Below are 15,181 nucleotides of genomic sequence, written 5' to 3' on the forward strand. Positions count from 1 at the left end.
TCAGTGGAAGTAAAATACAGGGAATAAACCTCAATCAGAACTTCTTGTTCTTCACATTTGTCCTTCTAATTTCTCTTCACTGTTCACGTACGTGTGTGTGTTTACTGGTTTTGTTCTAACTTTTCAAAACTTCAGTTAAATATTAAACTAACAAATAGAATATAAAATCTTGTAACTTTTTTTTTAATTGGGAGAGGGAGGAAAAGAAAAAACTTTGGGGGAAAAATAGGCTTTAAGCAGTAGTTTTCCTAAGTTTCTTCAGAGAAGACTTTTATTTTAAAAAGTAAAATCCCGATCAAGTGTATGCTCTTCTTCAAGTGTAAGGAGGAGGTTTTGTGCTGAACTTCAATTGCCTCTGTATTCATTAAATATTTTCACCCATCTAGAAATACCATGTACTCACCTACAAACTTGGCGTTTTTTTTAAATCCTAAGTAACTGGAATATAGATGATTCTGTGCTGTGGAACTGTGTTCTTTAGGACTAAAATATTTATAAATTGTAGTTTGGGGAAGGCAGAACAACTTCAAATACCTGCAAAAAGCAGGTATGCTTAAAAAATAAAACCCTATTTTTCTATTGTCTTTTATTTTCAAAGAAGCTTCATAGTAGTTCAGAAGAACTTTATAGTACAATGGCTACTATAAGTTTGTACACTTCAGTGTAATTTAAAAGGGGTATAAGAAAAGTGTTGGATCATGGATGTCCAGTTTCTTGTTCATGAATAATGCTAATTTGAAATAGGCATTTATTTTAACAGTTTAGAATGCTTAATTACTTCTGAAATGTTTGTGCTTTTAGAGGAAAAACAAAACAAACTTTAAATTGTTTTTCATCTTGTGCAAATTATGTGAGTGTGGCAACACTTCTAAGCTGTTGCATCCTAACGACAACTGTTTTTTTTCCTTATAGCATAAGCATCCTTCCCCCAAGAGATTAAAAAGCCTAAGAATCTATGAATCTCATGTGGGGATTGCTTCCCCAGAAGGGAAAGTAGCTTCTTATAAAAACTTCACGTACAATGTACTACCTAGAATAAAGGATCTTGGTAAGTAATAACAGATACTTGCGGAGATAAAATTTTTATGTGCCTGTGCTCTTATTAGAAAATTATCAAGTGTCTATAGGTTTTTTGTGTTTTCAGATTACATGTACTATAAAAATAGATTCTTAAGGCAGCAAAAATGATAAACAAGTGAAATCTATGGAGAAGAAACGAAGACTGAGATAGGATATGTGAATCAAAATCCATTCCACAGATTTTTAAGTAAAATGTGATTGCAAAAGCCCAGATAAATATTGCAGGGCAGTTTGCTTTTGGCATGGTTTGCTTTCAACTTGAAAAAGGACCCATTTTTGTGAGAGAGTCTTCAGAAAATACTGTGTTCTTAATTGTTTCTACTAATGTAAATCTTGATTCTAAGGAAGGACAAAGAAATATGTGGATAGAAAGGATTGTCCTTTCTGTTTGCCAGAATAAGCGTGCTAAATTTTCTGTCCCTGAACAGTTGCTATGAAGTATCAGAACATGGAAACTTTAAATGTGAGAAATCCTCTTTTAGAAAAGAACTTGTAGTATATTGGAGGGGATGTACAAAACAGCTGGCATGATTATCTCAGGAAGCATAGCAAAACTTCACCTCATTTTCTATTTGATGATTATTTTTTCCTGTGGTATCTGCACTGTTTCTATAATGAACAATATAAGAACTTGCTGGCTTTTACTGCCCTGTGATGAAATATGGTTTGTTACACTCAACTATAAAATAATTGTGACATCCATGGCTGAGACCTCTGCGGATGGCGGCTGTGCTTATGTGTTGTTTGATTTTTTTTTTTTATTATTATTATTTTTTATTTATCAGAGTGCCTGAAGAAGCCATATGGTTTTTTTGTAGGTTCACTTGTTGAGTCAGTGTTTCACAGTGTGGCTTTTGCCTTTCAATAAGGTTGAGCTTGCAGGTGAGGGACTTTGCACATCTGGAGGCCCTCAACAAAGAGTAAATTTGGATTCCACATTATGTATCTGTGACTTTTTCCTTACTGCCAAAGAATTTCAGTTGTTCCAGGAGGCTAATATGTTTAACAGAATTATGAAGGCTTTCTGCTTTACCTACAGATTTTTCTTTGGGGAGGAGAAATGTCGTGAAAAGGCTGATACACCACAAAATAAAAGCAATATCAAGTTTAGTTAGGGTATACAGAAATGGTAAATAATGTTCATTCTTATTTACATTACATAAACACTGGGGGAATTAAGTCTTTTTTTTTTAAATGTATTTTTAAGGGCTATTAGATTTGGTTTTGTGATGTCTTACTTGTTAGACAAGCTTAAAGACGTCAGTATTTAAGAATGCTAAGATATTAATAGTTTGTAGAAATACATGCATGACAAATAGCAAAATAAATAGCAAGCAAATAAAATGAGATTAATTTGATGCTGTGTTGCTGTTTATTTATAAAAATGCTGTAAATAAGAGTAAGTGCAATGAGCCTGAATTATAAAACAGCAATGAATCTGACAAATTGCTGAGCTTATGCCAACTATCTTCTAATAATAACTCTTTTATAGCTGTGAAATTTAAAAACAAAAGCACGAAAATAAAAAAGAAACCAGTACCTTGTCTAAACTAAAGAATGAAGTGAAGATTTTTGGTGAAATTAATAAAGAGAAGTGGCGGTGGTGGGAGTCTCAACAGACTGTAGATTAAACCTGAAGGTTACCTTTTGCTGATAGTCCTCACTTGCTAGCTATCTGGGGCACTTATTCACTGATATTGAAGATAGCTTTAGTTAAGATGTGTGGCAAGTACTGTGGCTTCACCATTAGTATGTTGTTTTCCCTTTAGATTTCCCTCCCTTAATATTGCACTGAACTATCTTAGGTGATACATGAGACAGCGTGTCTCTGATCCTCCTGTACTGTACTCCTCGGTTCTTTGGTAAACTCAGGACACATTAAAAAAACACATTACTCTTGTGTTTTCTCTTTTTTGAAAGACTCTTGCAGAGGGGGAAATGTAATCATTAAAGTTGGAAAAAAGTGTTTTTGAAGTGGTAAAACAAAGATTCCATAGGTCATAAGGTATAGTACGTGTAGCCAGTGACTATCCCCGCACACCCTGACTGCAAGTGTCAAAAGTGAAGCGGAAGTTCAGGACATGCAGATTGGCATAGTTAATATTCTGAAGTTAAATTAAGATTATATTTGCATATCACTTACTGCTTTCCAAATCTGAGTTTGGAAATAACTAATCCTAGTTATATGTAGACCACTTGACAAGTTGACCATTCCATTTTTAATGGAAGATCATGTAAGTATAAACTATTAGGTAGAATTACTTCTTGAAAGAGACTGAATCTTTTGTTGTTAATCATTAGAGTTAAAAGCAGCTAAAATGAGAGAAGACTGGAATGAATTGTTACAGGTGTTGAATCCTCTTTTAACTATCCTTAAGGCAGGGGTTTGTTTGTTTTATTTCTTCTATTTTCATAGGATATAACTGTGTCCAGCTGATGGCTATTATGGAACATGCATACTATGCCAGTTTTGGTTATCAGGTCACAAGCTTCTTCGCAGCATCAAGGTAGGTTTAAGTACTTCAGCATCTTCTCTGTTCTTTTACCTTACTCCTCATCCATTGAAATCAGTATGCCTGTATGTGTGTGTTTGTAAGTAAGTGTTTCACGGAAAGAGAAAGTAATGGCTTAGGTATTTGCTCTAGCTTCCTCTTAAATCTGAAATCAATTTGGCATAGTGATCAGCTGTTCTGTGAAACACTTCATGTAGGATGCAAACAAAAAGCTTTTAAGTAACCTCAGCTGTCATAGCATATTCCAGGTAATCCAGCTTCAGCTGTCTTTATGCATGGGTTTTGTGTTGTGGAATTCTTGGCAGTAACAAACACAGTGTCTAAGTCATTCTTCTGTGATAGACAGAACTGTACACTACTTGTCCATAATAAACTTGATTAAAATCATGGCTCTCTGTGTTCTGTGGGAACTTGTTCCCACACTTGTAACAGACTGTACTTAGATTTGAGGCCTAGGGTAAAAATAGATGGAAGATGTATTCAGGTAATTGTTAAGAAAATTATGATAAACCTGAATGTTGTGATTTCCTCCCCCCCCCCATCTTGGTGAAGCTCAAGTGACAGCCAGGCTAAATTTAGATAGACAGGAAGTTTTAACTTGGCTTAATTAGTTTAAAGAAAGGTGTGTAGGACACAGGTGACAAAAATCTTTATTTAAAAACAAGTTGGAAAATAGTGTAGTACCTAAAACAAATAATTAAGCAGGACAGCGGCAGATGGTGTATTTTGGGGACTTTCATGAATGTACATTTACTTTTGTGGTCATCAGAATTACTTTATTACGGTAATATAAATATATTCTTGTCTCTTACAAAGTAAGGAAGTGTTCAATATTAAATAGAAGCTTTAAGTCGTATCAGTTATCTTTTATACTGAATTTGATGTATTAACAGATTAAAAGAGAAGAATAAAACTTTGAAATGATTTTTGCAAAACATTGCATGCAATTTTTATAATAAAGAAGTTGTTTTAATTGTCAGTTTGTAATCAATAGCTACTACTTAAGAGGCTGAAAAAATAACCTGTATACAACTGGAAACTGGGTGATGAAGAACTTCTGACTTTGGTGTAGTTTTTATAAGTAATGTTCAGTATTGTCAGCTTAAGGTCATATTGTATCACTCATAACACATTGCATTTTCATGCTGATAGCCGTTATGGAACTCCAGATGACCTGAAAGAAATGATTGACGTTGCTCACTCAATGGGCATCACTGTTCTGCTGGATGTTGTGCACAGCCATGCGTCAAAAAACTCTGAAGATGGTCTCAACGAATTTGATGGTACAGATTCTTGTTTCTTCCATTCCGGTCCTAAAGGAACTCATCGGCTCTGGGACAGCAGGCTCTTTGACTATGCAAAGTAAGTATAAAATGTCACTTCAAGTGTGTTAGTGGTAATTATTTCTTACCAGTTCTATTAAAAGTACACTATTCGCCAAACTGGAAAAGTCATTTGGGTTGTTCAACAGTTATGATATGCTGAGTTAAATTCTTTTATTTTGCTAAATACTTAAAATCTAACACTAAATAATAGTATTTATGGTTTGTTATTCTTTTGTCATCTATGGCTACATAAATACATATTATATACTATGTGCATTGTATGTATTATAATTATGTAGTTATATATCATTTTTATTTTAAAGTAGATTCAAATATTATTGTATATAGATACCTATTTAAATATTTATTATATAGGAATATATTTAATTATATATTATATATACTATAAAATAGATTTGTGTTTTCATATTATGTATTATATTCATATATAATATAAATTACATACATCATATATTATATTTTTTAAAATAAAAAAAAGAACAAGAAAAGCTGAAGAAAACTTGTACGCTCTGGAAATTTATTGTCAAACTGTCAGATTGTTGAAATGTAGCAAAAGTTTTGCCCCAGGACAACTAACTCCATTCGAAAGAGCTTCCAGAGGTAGATCAACAGTTAATGCAGAGCAGGGATCATTTTCAGTAGGCAGTTTTAGGGACCCAGTTTGGGCGCGCTTAATTAACTAGTATAAATGTAGTGTGTGTAAAACCACATGTTAATGCCAGATGATGATTAGCATTTAATACTGTTTACTTTGTATTCTCTGAGGTATTGGGGGCGAGGGGATTTATTCGTATGCTGAATATTTCAGTGGTTTAAATGGAGAAACAGGCACAGGCAGCTAGCTTATTTCAGTCTCCTTCTCCCGTTCTTCCTATGTTTGTTCATCCCTGAACCACCTTGATTCCTCCCTTTCCTTGTCTTTGATTCTTCCCCTAAACATCCCACAATAAGTTTTGCACAACCTCACAATCTGCTTAAAGCATTTCTTAATAAATTCTATACAGTGTCAGTCACCTCTTGTTCTATGATAAATTTGTTTTTTTTTCCCCCTTGAGATGCATGATAATCTTGTTTGCCCTTCTTATCAATTACAAAGTTCTGGTTTAACCCTTTCAAGGTTACACTTGAGTGATTCCTTTGGTGGCTCATCTACTCTCTACTTGGCGACAGTAGAGTTCTGGTCTCTTGTTAATCTATTAGTTGTTAGGTTTTGTGTGCTGCAAGTTCAGTTTACTGTTTTTTCCCCTGTTTTTCTCCCTCACTTGCATCAAATTGCAATTAACTTGATATGCTTACATTGCAGATGTCCTTAAACCTTGGATCAGAATTACATATGTTCAGTTAATTGCCAAAGATGATTTTTCTTCTTGTACTTGTAGGCTGTACTCTTGGGGCTGACAGTTTCATAGCTTATGGGGGTTGTAACTGTTTAAGAAGGTCTCTATTGCAGAAGTAATATTACATAGCACAGGTCAACTGTTTAATGGAAACTCTTGCACAGTAACTCACAATTTCAATTAAACTGAGTGACCAGTGTAATAAGTGACTTATGCACAATGTTACTTAACAGGATGAGCTGTTCTTTATTTACTTTTTATTTGGAACTGATTAATTCAGGGGGCATTTTTTGAATTGTGATTTTAATTATTATGACAAATGCATTTTAGTGTGTCTAATAATAATTTCCTGTTTGAGTTGCTTCCTATTAATCTTTAAATTCATATTCAAATAAATTCTATTTCAGATAATCTTAAAGCTTTAATATCAATACAATGGTGTTTCACACTTTATTTCATTTTATGCTTATGTATAATCAACAAGTGTGTGGTGCCAACTTCTCTAGTGAGAAAATAAATTGAATGCAGTTATGGACCTTTCGCTGTTCCAAGCAGAGGCAGGTTCTTCCTATTGGGAAAGAAAGCGGTGCTGGTACTGAGTGTTTTGGAAGGATTTGTAAATGAAAGAAACAGCAAGCTGCTTTCTGGGTAGCACTTGGCAATGTTAAGCATTTATTCAGAACTGAAGAACTTCCTTCACGGGTCTGTTCAGTCAGTGATATGTGCCTGTACTCGTTGGGGAGGGACACCGCTGCATAATTGCTTTTCATCCTATGTGATCGGAATAGAGTGAATGCTGGAAAGGGGGAGTGGAAAGAGCTGTGAGGGGGAGAGAAGAGATTAGGAAATAGCAGAGACCGGAGAAATTGAATCAATGCTCTACTGATGAATAAAAAATAATGCTCTGGATGACTGAGGGGCCCTTCTATGTCGCTCCCCATGCCCTGCCCTCTAGTGAAATGCAACAACAAATTTGGGTTTCCTTTTTTAAACTTCTAGGGAAAACCTCCTTCCCCTTCAAGCACAGCACGCTGTGCCGTGAACTGTTTTTAGTCATTAAGGGCTTCTTTAGTCCTAATATCTGAAACATTAGAATATTCTGTGTGTATTTATAGTCAAATTTTAAGGCTTAAAAGCTATAACAATCATGTTTATTCTGAGTTGCTCAGGACTGATGAAAAAATGGTTTGTTAGGGTTTTTTTTCCTCTTTTTTGTGTGTACGGGTCCCAAACAAAATTGGGAAAGAATCAGAACTGACATTCTATTGAAAATGTTGTTTGGTTTTTGGGGGTTTGTTTTTCATTTAGGTTTTATTGACATGCCGGCTAATTTCCATAGCAGTAAATGAACAGCTCTGGTCTGAAAGAGGGGAGTGTAAAAATCTGTGAGAGAGAGAGAGACTCAAGTTGCTTGCAGATGTTCAAAGTTTGCTCAAAATAAATGACACCAAACACAATCTATTGCATGGTATACAGAAAAGCTTGATTGCTGAGACAAATCTCTTCAGCTAGTACAGCCTTCTCTCCCGTACAGTGCTTGTACTAAATCCCTTTCCTTCTGTAGTGGGAAGAACTGTTAAATCTGCAGGTACTTAAACATCAGATACAAAGAATGCTCAATTTACTTTGGAATTGAGAGAAACTAATTCTCTGCCATGGAAGAGATTAAGAAACAATTGCTTTATCAGTTTAGTCTATCTACGTTTTCTTTGAAAGCCAAGATATAAGTAAATTTCTCTCACAGCATTCACTAGTTATAGTGAATACTTACTATAACAGAAGGTGGCAAAAGATCTATATACGCACAAAAAAAAGGACTATATCCATGGTATATTTTAAATACTATATTTTTAGCAATATTCACTTAAGTAGAGAGTAGCTCCAAGAAAAGCAGTAGTAAACTGTTCAAAGGACAAACTGGATGTTGCATCTCTAGCACCATAGTGCAACTTAAGAAGATAAAAGTGTGTTTTGTATTGTGGACTTTGAGACAACACTTAATGAGCAGTAGAATTGTATATATTTTAATCCATGTTTATACAAGTGTTGTACAAACAGTGAACTTTTTGATAGATTGTAAACAGCAGCTTAAAAATTATGCTGTTCAAGGTGTTGTCACATGAGAATAAAACCTCAATTTCAGTAAAATGAGAATTTGGAGGTAAAATAACTGGATGAGTAAAAATATTTTCTGCTTAATTTTTTCCCACAAAAAGTATTATAAATTCTGCTTTACAAAAGCAACAAAAAAATGATTCAGAAATAAACTTCCACTTTCATAATTTTGGCACATTTTTCCAGATTTTCTAAAATCTGGAACTGGGCAGTTTTTTCCTCAAACATGTTGATTTGGTGAATCTTCCTCTCCTTCATCTCCATCCCCTACTGGTCATCTCTGTGTCTGTATCCACCCACCCCTTCCCGCCCCCATCAGCTGCCAACCCAAAAAACAGAACCACAAAGCTTGAGTGAGGATTGCAGTTTATTTTAATAATACTTTTTAAAAACAAACTTTTATATCCTTTGTCTTGGTTCCTGTTAAAGATGTGGCTTTCCTATCCCTGAATTCATGAAAGAGAAATGCTGTAAGGTAAAAGGGATGCCACAAACTCTGGACCTGTAGTCTAGCTGGCACTGTCTAGTTACTTTCGTGGTGAATTAAGTGCCTTGTCTCTGTTGTGATCCTGTTTAAGATAGCTCACTTAAAATACATGTAAACACCCTCCCCTCTTAAGTAAGGATTCTGCTTGTAATTAATTTAGCACAGGCTAAGTGTAACAATTTTTCCTTCCTAAAATGATATTTGAAGAATATTCAGCTGCCAAGTTCATTAGAAGTGATGCTGTAGACCCTGGAGACCAGGTGGGATCACAACTAGAGTGATTGATTGTGTTTTGATTTAAATTCATTTCTCCATATAGCAAATGTGTCTAAAATACTAATCGGGCAAAACAATTTAAAAAGAATTGAGAACAAGGTATTACCTAGCAAAGATAAGTCGTCGTGTTTTTTTTTTTCAAGCACTACATAATTAAAATGTGTAAATGATGCTGCCTTTCTAGGCTTATTGAGATCTGAGAGTATTGTTTTGATTTTTTTTTTTTTAAGGCTCTGTATTCCTCTTCTGTCATTTGGCTTTGTTAGATTCTTCCTAATCCAATTCTAAGGGACAATAAGTATATCGATAAATTTCTGTGAGTCTTTAGGAATAATGGTAGAAGTAAAACTTGGCAGAAATCATGTGATGCCCTAAATTTTGTGTTAGGTTTGTCTTTTTTTTAATACTGTGACCCTTTTCACCTGAGCACTTAGCCAAGATTTTAATTTCTTGCTCAATCTAGAAGAATTTGACACAAAAGCCAGAGGTTGAATTACATTCTGGTTTTAATTACAAAGTCCTGCTTCCTTGAATGCAGCAGTATGATCAGCAAGAAATGATGTTAGTTAACAAGGTTCTGGGGCCAGCAGACATCCCTGGCATCTCTTTCGAGGCCCTGTTTTCAGTGCTTTTTTCAGACTGGGTGTCACATGTCCATGCTTGGGTGGTTCTGCAAAGGCACCAAATCATAATTAGTGGGAATCCTTTGGCCTGTCCACCTACGGGTTTTGTCTTGTTTGTATTTGTTGGTGATACTCTCTGTTTTGGGAATTAAGGCTTGTAAATGCTGTGGAGGAAATGAAATTTACTTAACTAAGCCACGTAATGGGAGAAATCTCTTCTTTTCTTTAGTCTTTTCCTCCTTCAGTTTTATGAAGTCTCAAGTGACGTCCATGCCAGATGTGCTTTGAAGTGCTATAGGTGGGGTTCAGAGTATAAACACTGTGTCCCACAAGCCATGATTTAGATCAGGGCAACAGATGACATGCTGGTCCCCTGCTGCCTAAGCAGATGTTCTCTCCAGCTCGGTCTTCTGAACTGTTGGTGGAGCAGCTGATCATGTCTCAGTGTGTTACCCTTTTTTCAGTTTTTCTTAAAGTGAGTTATGAACTACTGTAGTTCAGAAACTGCTTTTAGCCCTGCCGTCACTGCAGCAGAAATAGGACAGCTGTTAGGTGCCAAAGTATGTGTTTTAGTTCTGGTTTAGACAGCCTGTCCTCCAGCTGCCCCTCCAGAATGGTGTGGGTCACCTGAAGCTTTTCTTTCCTCTCCTGTGTTCCAGCCTCATGTGGGTATCTTGGGTGCTCTTTTGCATCCAAAATGGCACAGTACAACTATGCTTGGATGCTGAGACAATGGCCTTCTCTGCCACCCAGTGTTTAAATTGCGCTAGACTTTATGCTGTATTTTATGGGGAAAAAAGGTCTACTGATGTCAATAGATAGTAATTTACTTCACTTTAGGATCTGACTCCTTAAAGGCATGTTGATCTTCTGACACCTTCAGCAGCCTTGCCTAATGCATGTAAGGAGAGTTGGCACATCAGCATGACTTACAAAATGCAGATAACGTGGTATGTGTGTTCTTACCGTCCATCTCAGGGTCACTTCATTCACGCGTGTTTTAGAGTGCAAAGAGGGTATACTTGACTGCAAACTAATTACTTATTAGTTAACACGCACGAAGGATAGGTAGGATTTAAAAATAGCTAGTATGCTCACAGCTTCCAGTAGGACACCTGAAGAGTCTCTGCTGGCCAGGCAGGCATCGGTCAGGTGGGAGAAGGGAAGCTGCCACTACCTGTAACAGACCCTTGATGGTGCTGGGCTATCCTCTTCAGACTCCATATGACTTTCTTTTACAGTTTTGCACCTTTCCACGTTCTTCCTTTTGAATCTAACAAACCTGTCTTTGTAACTTTACATTTCTTACCTTGCATAGCTCTAATCTAAAGACTTTTTTGCAGTTTTCTCTCAACTAAGCAATTTCCTTAGAAGTTTAAGCAATAGAGCTTTTGGGACACAGTTGATCCCCCAATCAGGAGGGAAGGGAGAGGGAAAGGCAGGAGGGGAAAAAATACCGAAGAATTAATATATCGTATACAAAAGAGCTAACTTCCCAGAGTGTAGGTGTAGTCACTGAAGTCTTCTCTTCTGCAGCTTCTGAGGATTTAGTCGGGTACAGGTGAGGTTATTCCAGCTGCATTTACGCAGTAGTAGTGATATCCAGTGGCAGGTCATGTTTGTCACAAATACGTATTCATTGGGCAGATACCTTGGCCGTAATTCCAGCTAGATTAAAGTTAATGCAGTGATAGTTGTCAGTGAGCTAGATTCTCAGTCATTTGATGTTTTTTTGGTACATTGTTGATTGTAGGGTAATCACAGTAGGAACAGGGATATAAATTTTGTTTTGTGATGTAAAACCTTCAGCTATGCTGATTTTAATTCATTTCCTGCCAGTCTTCCTTCACTAAATTAGTTTAGGAAAGCTTCGTATTTAGAGATCCTCATAATATGCATTGGAATTGGATTTGGCTGGCAAAGATTATTTTTTAATGAATGTTTTAAGAAAGCACTGCTTCTAATGTAATAATGAGATACTTTTTTTTTTTCCCCCCCAGAGCTCATAAATGTAATATTTTGATTACAGTTTGACTTTAAAAAACCTGCCTCCATATGTCCTTAGCAGTCTGCTTCTAATAGACTGGACTTTGAGGGTGACTGTAAAGGCACAAAAAGTACTTGATAAATTTAAAGACCTTCCATGTCTGTGAAAATCTTTGTTTCTTTGTGTTTTGTCTTCCTTTTAGTAACCATTGTGAATGTTAGCAAGTAAGCACTTTGAAGTATGGGGACATAGCAGTTAATAAATTGCCTTTCTTGAAGGGAATGAGTACTGGAAACATTGACAGAAAGGATGATATATTGGAACTTACTGCAATATAATCGGCATGCTTAAAATAATAGTGCAAAAAAAGTTCCAGTCATGAGCATGTGAGTTACGGTATATGTAGCCTAGGCCTCCTGTAGAATTGCTTTAATTTTTTTAATTAAACACACATCTAGAAGCTTAATTGTTTTACTGCGCTATACTTAGATTGATATAACAGACTGGGAGGCTTTAAATCCACAGATGGTCTGAAACTCAGAGCTTCACATAAGAATATGTTCAACTTTCTTTGAAGTGTCCAGTTTCCCATATTAACCTCCAACATAGCAGTCACAGCTTTGTGTGGAGTTTCTGAAATGTAGCTGCACAAAAAGTGGTATAGTAATAAAGCAATGTATTGATACGTGAAGAAAAGGCACACTGAAAAATTGCAGCCAATTGTTCTAAATTTTGTCAGGTAGCATATTTTGAAATATAGAGGTCACCACTTGTAACCAATTAAATTCAATCATATCTTGAATAGACGCAGTCACTCTTACCTGAGGTTGATTATGGTGTTTCAATAAAGATCTAAAATTAGATGAGATTCAACACACTGCAGAGAATCATTCCTCGTCAGTCTAAATGCAATAATGATCTTGCATTTAGTAATCCACACTTAAATTGACAACTTTCACGGCATTCTTATATGATTACTGCAGCAGGTTATATGAGCAGTATCTGTTGTGATTAGAAGATTGTGCTGGGGAAAAGGGTGATGGTTATATAAATTTGAGATTTATATCTATAAATCGAGGGAGAGGTTTAAAGAAAATCTGCAAATGAAATGGGGAATGTTGACTTCTCAGTCAACAGGGTTTCAACTAAAGAAGTCAACAGACTTCTTCTAACAGGGTTTCATCCAAAGAAGTTCTAGGTTGGAGGAAAATTAGGTATGGTACTGCTCATAGCAGGGAAAGAAGATGAGATCATTAAGACAATTGTCTTTTTTTTTTTTTCTGATTCTAGTGTGGATATGTTGTATAACGTACAGCTCCGCTTGCAGTCCATTTTTTGAAAGCTCACTGGAGAGAAAGAAAGAAAATTGATAACAACAGGGGACAAAACAACAAATTAACGACCATATCTACAAAGTAGAAAACAATAAACTATCAAAATGCTGTATGCATTTCCAAAAGTCAGTAGTGTGTTTCTGGCCAACAGATCAGAAATGATCTGCAAATAATCATATTGATCTGTTATATTACTTTTCAGTTTGAAAAGGGATGCCATGTTTTCTTGAGGAATGCCATTTCATGGACTAGCTTAAAAACTAAGTTCCTGTCCCTAGAAGTTGATTGAAAGTGAAGATGAAGGTCAATGGATCCAACTGAGCTGGCCAGCGTGCTGCTTCAGGTGGTAGCTGTCTCTGTCCTACCAAATTGTTTCCTAGCTGTAGCCATTGGCTGATATTCAGTTTTTGATGGGACAACGTTGGTTATTCTATGATAAAATTTAGGGAGGATTTATACTCACTCAGTATTTAATCTCACTCAGTGAGATTTATACTCACTCAGCTTTGTATGGCTGCTCTCTTTAGGGTTATTTAAATGCCCAAATTACTTTGACTTTGGAACTAATGTGTTATTGATATAAATTTTATTAGAGTTCATACTTATAAAAAGTATTGGTGAAATTTTAATGAAAATACAGAAACTGGTTCTACTGTTGTCATAATAGTAATGGATGGACTGGGAGTAGCTTTTGCTGATTTTTCTTCTAGGTTCTGTCTGGCTGATATAGTTACAGGACAAGTCTGAAGAACTGAAACAGTGTATCATGTCAAAAGTGTGCTAACAAATAAGGAAAATATTGTATGAAAAGCTATATCCCTGGGAACAGAGTGAATTGTTCTAAACCAGGTTTGGAAAAAAAGACTTCAACTTTTTAAAAAAAAAACGTATTACACTAAACTTGCTTTGTTGGTTTTTCTCCATGCATTTGTTTTGGGCAGTTCCTTGTAAAAAGGTAGCTTTATAGAATTCTCTATAGTTTGCCATGAGAATCACAATCAAACATCTGTTTGTTCTGTTTCCTCTTTGTATCTCCTCTTTGATAAGGAGGCTAACTCTTTACTCAAAATTTTTATCTATCTATATTACAATCCCCTGTAATCTCTTGAAAATTGGTAAAAAGATATTTAGAAACAAAATAAATTCATTGCCATAGAGTTGACCATTATTAGTTTAGACAGCTGATACTTAATATTTTTCTAAGTTATTCTACTACAGTCAACGTAGTGAGTTTGGTTGGGAGAGAGGGAAGTAAGTGTACAAGTAATACTCTGTAGACCTTACTCCTCTTGATTTCCTCAATCTATTTATTGTGCACTGAGAGTCCTGTCAAATGTAGTTATAAGGATAGATACCTACGAACAAATGAACACAAGAATGAAAAGGCACATCCATATAGTAAATCACCACTATGTGCTCTAGTAATTTCCTTCTGTAGGAGATAGAATAGAATCATAGAATCATTAAGGTTGGAAGAGACCTCTAAGATCGAGTCCAACCGTCAACCCAACACCACCATGCCCACTAAACCATGTCCTAAGCACCTCATCCACACATCTTTTAAATACTTCCAGGGATGGTGACACAACCACTTCCCTGGGCAGCCTCTGCCAATGTTTAACCACTCTTTCAGTAAAGAAATTTCTCCTCACATCCAATCTAAACCTCCCCTGGCGCAACTTGAGGCCATTTCCTCTCGTCCTTTCGCCAGTTACTTGGGAGAAGAGACCAACACCCACCTCGCTACAACCTCCTTTCAGGTAGTTGTAGAGAGCGATGAGGTCTCCCCTCAGCCTCCTTTTCTCCAGGCTAAACAACCCCAGCTCCCTCAGCCGCTCCTCATAAGGCTTGTTCTCCAGACCCCTCACCAGCCTCGTTGCCCTTCTCTGGACACGTTCCAACATCTCAACATCCTTCTTGTAGTGAGGGGCCCAAAACTGAACACAGTATTCGAGGGGCGGCCGCACCAGTGCTGAGTACAGGGGCACTATCACTTCCCTGCTCCTGCTGGCCACACTATTTCTGATACAGGCCAGGATGCCGTTGGCCTTCTTGGCCGCCTGGGCACACTGTCGGCTCATGT

At 36.3% G+C, this 15,181-nt stretch overlaps 1 protein-coding gene across 1 annotated transcript in view; it reads left to right on the plus strand.

Annotated features, from left to right (window-relative positions):
- Nucleotides 1-15,181, plus strand: part of GBE1 (glucan (1,4-alpha-), branching enzyme 1) — a 147,324-nt gene that overhangs the window by 33,234 nt on the left and 98,909 nt on the right. The window contains exons 5-7 of the mRNA XM_009327886.1: nt 913-1,048; nt 3,497-3,587; nt 4,746-4,955. Coding sequence (XP_009326161.1) covers nt 913-1,048; nt 3,497-3,587; nt 4,746-4,955 — 437 coding nt within the window. The remainder of the gene's footprint in view (nt 1-912; nt 1,049-3,496; nt 3,588-4,745; nt 4,956-15,181) is intronic.

This window comes from Pygoscelis adeliae, unplaced genomic scaffold, assembly GCF_000699105.1.
Source record: "Pygoscelis adeliae isolate BGI_AS28 unplaced genomic scaffold, ASM69910v1 Scaffold14, whole genome shotgun sequence".
Lineage (NCBI taxonomy): Eukaryota > Metazoa > Chordata > Aves > Sphenisciformes > Spheniscidae > Pygoscelis > Pygoscelis adeliae.